The sequence below is a fragment of the Eurosta solidaginis genome, chromosome 3 (assembly GCF_040869045.1).
Source record: "Eurosta solidaginis isolate ZX-2024a chromosome 3, ASM4086904v1, whole genome shotgun sequence".
In the NCBI taxonomy this organism is placed as follows: Eukaryota; Metazoa; Arthropoda; class Insecta; order Diptera; family Tephritidae; genus Eurosta; species Eurosta solidaginis.
This window is the reverse complement of record NC_090321.1, coordinates 16271572-16280031: the sequence shown is the minus strand read 5'-3', so window position 1 is coordinate 16280031 and position 8460 is coordinate 16271572. Positions and strand designations below refer to the sequence as shown.

The window sequence follows — 8460 nt, the reverse complement described above, 5'->3', positions numbered from 1 at the left end:
ATGCCTTTCCCTCGGTTCATTTTCCTACATGGTTATTTTCCTTTATGTTGTCACCATAGCTACTTGTATGTACTTGTTCAATGTAAGTTTAATCTACAGTTAATGTTAACTTTACCACTTAGCCGCTTAGGCCCGTTTTACATCATACCATTCTTGAATTCAACTCTGTTGGCGTTCCTTGTGCTTTCTGTTCCTTCTAATTTGATCAGTTTTTCTTCAAATCAAACAAGGCGAGTCTTTACCAGGTGGTGGCAAGGCGAATTCAGTACCAGGTGTTGTTATCCCAACAGCTGATTTCTTCTTCTTGATAATTTTCCATACAACGCTTTGTACTGCAACATGTCAGTTAATCGAAATCAATGAAATTTTTCTTTAGACTTGCCCTCACTAGGGTAGGCACCTTGTCGTTGGTGTGAGGGCTTAGCCGATCTCCATAGCGCCCGACTATGAGGCGGAGCTGTTTAGGACTGGCATCTACGCCGTTTTGCCTCATAGGAGGGCAGCGGGATGTCGGTGACCAAGAACTGCCAACCCCCTAATCCAGGGTGTTATGCGGACCGTGCCTATTGGACGATTTGCAGCCAGGGGATAAATTCGGCTGTATTCGAACGGAGCCTTTCCGATACCGGGCCATCTCGGGAAGTATTGATGGCCTTCAACCTGACTACTATATTTCAGTGCTGATGATATGTCGTTTATGTAAATGTTGAACAGGATTGGTGCTAATACCGACCCTTGTGGTAAACTTATGTCCACTTGTGCCTCGGATGAAACTACTGACTCGATGGTTGTTCTTTGTTTCCGGTCTGATAAGAAGCTACTAAACCACTGCAATTCATTTTCCCTAATACCAATTTTTTGTAGTTTATCGAGCATTATATTCCTATCAATTGTTTCGAACGCTCTTTTCAGGTCAATGAAAATTGCTACTATATGTTTTTTTAGGCTCAGCTCTTCCTTCCAGCTAGATATGACGTTATTTAACGCCGTCTCGCAAGAGTGCCTTTCTCGGAAACCGGATTGTTCCTTTATACGGATTTTATTATTTTCTAAGTAATTAAGCAGTTGATTTTTTATTACAATTTCCAGAATTTTTTCTATGTTCGGCAATGCATTTATCGGCCTTAGTTCTTCTGCCATTATTGAATCTTTTACTTTCCTAATTGGTACTATTGTCGAAATTTTCCACATGTCTGGCACTATTCCAGTAGACATGGATTTGTTTATAGCGGTTGCATAGAAGAAACCCATGTACGATACCGAATCTTTAATTACGCCTTCTGAAAGTAAATTTTTCCCCTCAGTTTTATTTTTGAATCTTTTTGCTATACGTATAACATCCTCAACCGTAATTTATTCGAATTTTAAACATGACCTAGTTGTACATTGGAAGTCGTTCTGACTCTGAACAACTTCAATTTCCCTGTTTATATCAACAATGCCATCTATAAAGAAGGAGTTCAATGCTTCAGCAATACCGCGGGGTGTATCATATGTCACACCTTTTACGATCACCGTCAAGATCTTTTCTTTTGGCCCCGTTAAGTTTACAGCATGCTTAAGATACTTCCACATTAGCCTGCTATCTGAGCAATTGATATCAATATTATTCTCCATGTATTTAATCTTTTTAAATTTGATTAGTTTTTTGTAGTACTTCGCGACCATGTTATATTCGGTATAGTCACCCGTTGCTCTAGATTGTGAGTGCAACCGGTATTTTAGTTTATTCAATTCTGTCAATTCTTTGTCATACCATTTATTTCTTAACTTTACCATACTGTTTTTTTCAAACGTTAGTACTCCCATACAATCTAGTAAACAAGTATTTATATAGTTGACCATGTCGTTGACATTCATGCTTCTTATTAAACTGAGATCGCAATTCCTCAGTAGAGTCGTCAAGTTATCGGCCGAATAATTCTCCCAGGATGTTGATGAAAGGACTCTTCGTAACGGGTTTGAATTACTTACTTTTATAGCAAATGAAATAGTTTCGTGATCGGATATTCTGTGGTCTTCAAGATTTACACAAGACAGTATATCAGCGTTTGCATTCACACCTACATTATGGAAATCAATGGCAGCTTTTATAACAGATAGCTCATAGAAATTTATGTCAAAAAGCTGCAACAGAATTTAAAATCTTAATTAGAATTAATAAAAACCTCTCAATTGGCACCCTGCCAGGAAGAATCTTCCCGTGAATTGTGCAACCCCCTAGTTTTTATTTTTACAAATTCTTACCTACGAACCTTTTATAGCAACCATGCATTCGAGTAACAGCTGATTTAATAACAACAAAGTTCGCAAAATAAAAATTTGACATTCGTAAGTTGCTAAAAATCACGGAAAATATAGATTTCTCGATCATTGCAAAATTGTTTATTTATAATTTATTGGGATTATCGTAGACGCTTTTTGGGCCAACCAATCTGAAACAATGCTCTTTTCTCGCCTTATACGGCCAATATTAATGGCTCGCAGAACAATTGGCCAAACTGTGGAGGAGAATACCAAATTGGAATACATAACACACGGCACACATTTTCGCAGCGGTGCATTAAAACCTAAACCTCACCAAACACCATTTGGAATGATTTTTGTGTTTTGCGCAGTCTTACCAGGCTTATTCCTTGGAGCAGCTATAAGCAAAAGCGTTGCTAACTTTTTAGAAGAAAACGATCTTTTCGTGCCATCCGAAGACGACGACGATGATGATGATGATTAGAGTATAAATGTACATGAAATGATTAGCATAACGCAAGATAGCAATTTTATATAAGTTGAAAGCTAAAATCGTGACTTACGCATACTTCAAGTATGTATTATATATCGTTTTTATTTTATATGTTTAGTGACGTAATATATTTCTCATATTATTTTAACAGCCTTTTATTTGTTCTATTCTCTATGGAGTTTATTTAAAAACTGCTTTTAATTTCAAAAAATTTGTTTAAAATCATATTTAAGTTTATGACTATTTCCATTGGTTTTGTATGAAAAATTATACAAAATATTGAAGTAGATAAAATAAATATACCTAACTGAAACATCGCAATTACAGTTTAACATATAATGTCTACTACTTTGCACATTTACTTTTTTTTTATCGAAAGTTCACAATTTAGCTTATTAAAATACTTAATACTAAATAGGCATGACATTACAGATTAACTTTTACAAATCACAATAATATATGATCTAAATAAATGCAAGCCATATAAATGGTTGTCCGATGTAAGAAAAGTGTATATTGTTCAGCGCTTTTAACAAAATAACTTACATGTGTTAATAGGAAGCGTATTCAGAAAATTATCTGACTAGACACACACACTTAAACGTTCATCAGTTAAACTTCAACACAATTTAAGCAAACTTATACAATTAAGAATCTCACTAAAAAGTTAATTAACTAATCTAAACTAAAGCCAGAACTCCACACCTGCGGCTCTCATACAAAGTGGTTTGAGAGATGATATTCTATGGCGCCTGCTTTGGCATAACCGGCTGCTGTACAGTTCTAGCACAACCATTCTTTACCATCTTTATATCACACCTGCGACAGTCGGACTAGCGTCGGATCCTAGCTCATTCATATTCGGAAGAGAACTGGCCATATCGCAACAATCCATTAAATCTACGACTAGTTTATTTCGGTTACAACAAGACACACCTTCACCATTTATGAAACTTGACGGCCACGCAAAAAATTAGCGACAAGCAAAAGTAAGAAGGAAGTTGTTATATATATGCTACCAGGTATAGATCGGCGTATTGGAAGATTTGGGTCATTGTCACGTTGGGCAAATAATTCTAAGTCTTCTTCATACGTTGCGTAATTATTCCAATTTAAGCACTTTTTGACCGCATAATTCCATCGTTTATAAAGCTGCTCTCGTCCTATACGAAATCAAGAAAGATAAGCAAAAATGTTCTAAACGTTTTTAATTATATATTCTTACGAGATACTGTAGTTGTTGGGCTAAATGCATCCACTGGAGGTGGGTACATAACTTTTGCCTGCAACAATGATACAACATTCATAGTAATACCAGCACATATCATTGTGCCTAATCCTGCTGGTGATGTTGTCTGTGGCCTTTCCAGCAAGCAACCAACAATATCTGCAATAAATTGCACGAATGCATTGTTTTCGGCATATTCGCCACTAAATATTAAACGCTCTTTATTATTTTGGCGATTCCATGTGGGTGTATCGCGTTTCATTGCGTCCAGCACCTCATAGATTTGAAAACCGGTTGATTCATAGGCAGCTTGTGTAACATTTTCCGCAGTTGTTTGGCTAGTCAATCCCAACAAAACTCTAAAGATAAAGAAATTAAACATAGTTTGTATTCAACATACAAAATTTAATGTTTTTCTTTATTAATTATTTTATATCTCACCCCCGTGTATCATAGCGCCAATATGGTGCATATAATCCATGAAATGCAGGTACAAATGTAATCTCTGAACGCTTTGCTGCCAAGCCAAATTCCGCATTCAACATTCCCGAAGAACAGGATGATATCATAGAAGTTTCTCCCAGAAATGTGTTTAACACCTCAACAACGTTGTCATTGGAATTAATTTCTGTACTTATGCGTAGGCCTTGCTTTAGCCAATTAACTGTGGAACCGGCATTAGAAATAGCACCCTCTAAGGAATAACAGGTAGGCGATTTTGGGCCCAACTTATATGCTACCAACGAAAGCAATCCATTCGAGGATTCTATTAATGCTTCTCCTGTATTTACTAAAACAAAGCAACTGTCATCGATAATACAAGCATTTTGACCTGCTTTTGTTTGTAGCTGGCCTAACAAAGCGGCTGATTGTTCCCCAATGCACTATGTATGTCATACATTTTTATTAAAAAGAAACATGAATTGTATGCAACAAATTTTACCCCTGCTATCGGTAGTCCATTTAAGACGCCTCCAATAACGTAGCCATATATTTCCGAGTTTGAGCGTATACGTGGGAGTATTTGCATAGGAATACGGAAAAATTTACAAAGTTTCGTGTCCCATTGTAGTGTGTGTACATTCATTAGACTTGTGTAGCCTGCATTGGTGACATCTGTTGAGTGCACACCACTTATGTTGGCACCAGTGAGATTCTGTTAGCTCATGATTGTAAGAAGTAAATATATATTGTTTTAAAAAATCGTTTTTATTAAGCATATCTACCCATAAAATCCATGTGTCAATTGTGCCAAAAAGACACGTACCCTTTTCAATTGCCGTAGACACTCCAGGTACATTTTCTTGAAGCCATTTTATTTTAAAAGCGCTAAAACATGTGCTTAAAGGCAATCCTGACTTATGGCGCAAGTAATTCACATCATAGTTCACGTTATCAAGCATTGTCTTTAGCAGCGGAGCTGTTCGACAATCGTTCCAGCCTGTTAATATACGAATTTAAATAGATGAATAATCAATAGAATGACATAACTTCACTGTGAATGAGTTACCAATAGCATTATACAGAGGGTTGCCCGTTTCCTTATCCCATAAAATCGTCGTTCCACGATGGCTACAAATACCTATAGCTATTAAATCATACGGATTGATTTCCAATATTACTAAGTTCTTAAACGCAGTCTGAAAGAATTATAAATTTATAAGGCAAAAACAAAAATGAACTAAAAGCAAGTTACCTCAATACATTCTTGGGCGTTATTCCAAATTTCTGCGGGATCGTATTCCAACCAACCAGCATTATGTACAATTTGTCGCATTTTTCGATCATGAAAAGTTAAAACTTCCGCATTTTTTGTTGAATAAATCTGAAAAACATTAATTTTGTTTCCTAATTAGGTACTTTAATATTGTTGGTTGTTTCATTCCTTACAAGAAAACGGCATTGACTACCGCTCACGTATATTACTCCAATCAATGGACCAAAGGTCCCAAATGCGGGGCTGGCCATTAAATGCAATTTTATACTTTCTCAACTTTTATCTTCGAAACCAAATATTGAATTTTTTCACAATTGTTTTGATACGCGCACACTTTGTTTAAGCAAATACGATTGCGTAAAAATTAATTTCCCTTGTTAATATGACATATGGAATGTCATTTGCGTGCTTGAATGACAACCGGCATGTGCCCAAGCAACCATGGTTCAATTATAATTGAACCATGCAAGCAACGAGAAAGCAGTGCTGCCGTTTTTCATAACTTAAAGGACACCTTAAAATTTTTATAATTCCCTACCTACAAGTCTTCGACTCTTAAGTAATGCTCCGAACTTCAAAAAAGAGTTAACATCATTTTTTAACGACTCTTAAACTGGATCTCAAATTGTTGTTGTTAAAATGTTCATTTCTAAGTCCTTTTCCTTTCTCTGTGTCTTCTCTCTTTATTTGTTAAATACTATTCGATCTATAACCAGCCAAAGGTTATCATCACTACTGCTGTCTTTTAATATTTATTAATTACTTTTCTTTAGTTTTAAGATTTACATTTACATACATAAATATTTCACTATTATCCGTTATATTTATTTTAATTTGATTAATCTAATTTATTATTATTATAAATGTTCAATTTTTATAGCTCATGCTATTCATGACTAGCACTGTTAAATAATTTGTCAAAATTGTTGTGCTAGGAACAAATTTTCAAATAAATACATACGTACATACATACGTGCATACATACATAATTTCAAAACACTTACAGGGCCAATTAATGGTGACTTATAACCATATAACCATAATCAGATAAAACAGCTGATCGAACCTACCTTAAGCGCCAAATACACGACACGAACATTTCCGCGAACATTCCGCAATCTTGTTCGCAGCTTTGGCCATACACCATACGAACTTTTGGCCGAACATTAGTTCTCTTTCAGACAGCGATGAATACGGACCACAATTGTGCTGCAGCAATATTGCTCGCTGTGGCAATTTTTTTAATTCTATTACAATAATCTTTACTTTTTACTTGCCACAATGATGGCAAAGATTTATACATTTCAATAAATTCACTCAGAAATTTTTTATTGTCCATTTTACTTTTCCGCGCACGTCTGTTCCGTTCAGAAATTACTACGATTATGAGCTATTTCGCCATACACGCATGAACAGTTCGCGCAAATGTTCGCCAAAAATTAAAATATTTTGATCTTTGGCGAACATTTGCGCGAACTGGCAAACACCGCCATACACGACAGAAAAGGTCGCAGAAACATGACATAACGGGAATGTTCGCGGAATTGTTCGTGTCGTGTATTTGGCGCTTTATGAAAATCAATGTAATCGATTAATGGTGCCATATCATACTAGACAAAAATGCTGCAAATATTTGTCGGAACGTGTAGCTACATGTCGCGTCGTATAATGTGCATGAACGTTTAAAGCCCCGTTTTTCAGAACGAGTTAAAGTTGACAAGAGTTTAACCCTGCCACTTTGGCCGCTTAAGCCGAGATGAGCAGCAAAATTGTGTGTTATCGAACATAGTGGCAAGGTTAAACTGGAGTTTAAACTTGCACTGGAAAACCGGAAATAACCTTTTTTTTACATCCATAGACGTTTACGCTTAAACTTTATATGCACTGCTAAGCGTCAAACTTTAAAAAACCTCTGAAATTGCTGCGCATAAAAATTGTACTACTAAATTTCAACACGCATTATACTCAGATGTAACGGAAATATGTGTCTATGTTTCACCTCTACACTAATTCTATGTATCACCTCTTAAAATGGTGCGTGTCCACTATTCATCGCAACTGATTCAGCTATATATTATACATTAGGCCACCAGAGGTCGGTGTCTCCGATTGTAGGTACACCCTGTTCTGTAGTTAGTTATTTAACCACTGCCGCTAGATGTGTCTCCTAAGTAATATCTAAGCGAGGATAAGCGTTTTTTTACGCGCAAACGTAAACGTATACGCTTGTAAAAAAAAACTCGGCTATTAAAATAAAAAAAAAATAAATGTAAGGCGCGATAACCTCCGAAGAGATCTAAGGCCGAGCTTCTCTTCCAATTTGCGTCGTGCTCCTCTTGATTTTCCCTACAAATTGGCCGGACGGGACCTACATGTTTTATGCCGACTCCGGACGGCATCTGCAAAGCAGATGAGTTTTCACTGAGAGCTTTTCATGGCAGAAATACACCCGGAGTGCTTGCCAAACACTGCCGAGGGGCGACCCCGCTTAGAAAAATTTTCTTCTAATTGAAAAATCTTATTTCTAAAATTTTGATGTTTCTTTGCCCGGGAGTTGAACCCAGGGCATACGGTGTGATAGGCGGAGCACGCTACCATCACACCACGGTGGCCGCTATTAGTCGCATAATAACATAACAACATTCAATTAGATATTTTCAATTACAGCCCGCTTACTGTACGGTCTTTTCTGATTTAGTATTTTGCAATGTTTATTGTATGTAATTAAAGTCGTTTATGTATCGTCAGCTTTTGGCCAAACATATTCAATAGGGA

General features: G+C 36.4%; 2 protein-coding genes across 2 annotated transcripts; one reads left to right on the top strand and one right to left on the bottom strand.

Moving 5' to 3' along the window:
• The first annotated feature begins 2216 nt into the window (after positions 1–2216).
• Positions 2217–3061, top strand: EMRE (Essential MCU regulator). Its single transcript, XM_067771103.1, has 2 exons — positions 2217–2331; positions 2415–3061. Exon 2 carries the CDS (start codon positions 2444–2446, stop codon positions 2729–2731), a length of 288 nt encoding a protein of 95 aa, XP_067627204.1. The 5' UTR covers positions 2217–2331; positions 2415–2443; the 3' UTR covers positions 2732–3061.
• LOC137243370 (glycerol kinase 3) lies at positions 2839–6117 on the bottom strand. Its single transcript, XM_067771102.1, has 8 exons — positions 5859–6117; positions 5665–5793; positions 5479–5608; positions 5195–5409; positions 4912–5124; positions 4410–4852; positions 3966–4327; positions 2839–3903 (listed from the first exon to the last, which is right to left on the bottom strand). Exons 1-8 carry the CDS (start codon positions 5934–5936, stop codon positions 3686–3688), a joined length of 1788 nt encoding a protein of 595 aa, XP_067627203.1. The 5' UTR covers positions 5937–6117; the 3' UTR covers positions 2839–3685.
• Between the last annotated feature and the right edge of the window lie 2343 nt (positions 6118–8460).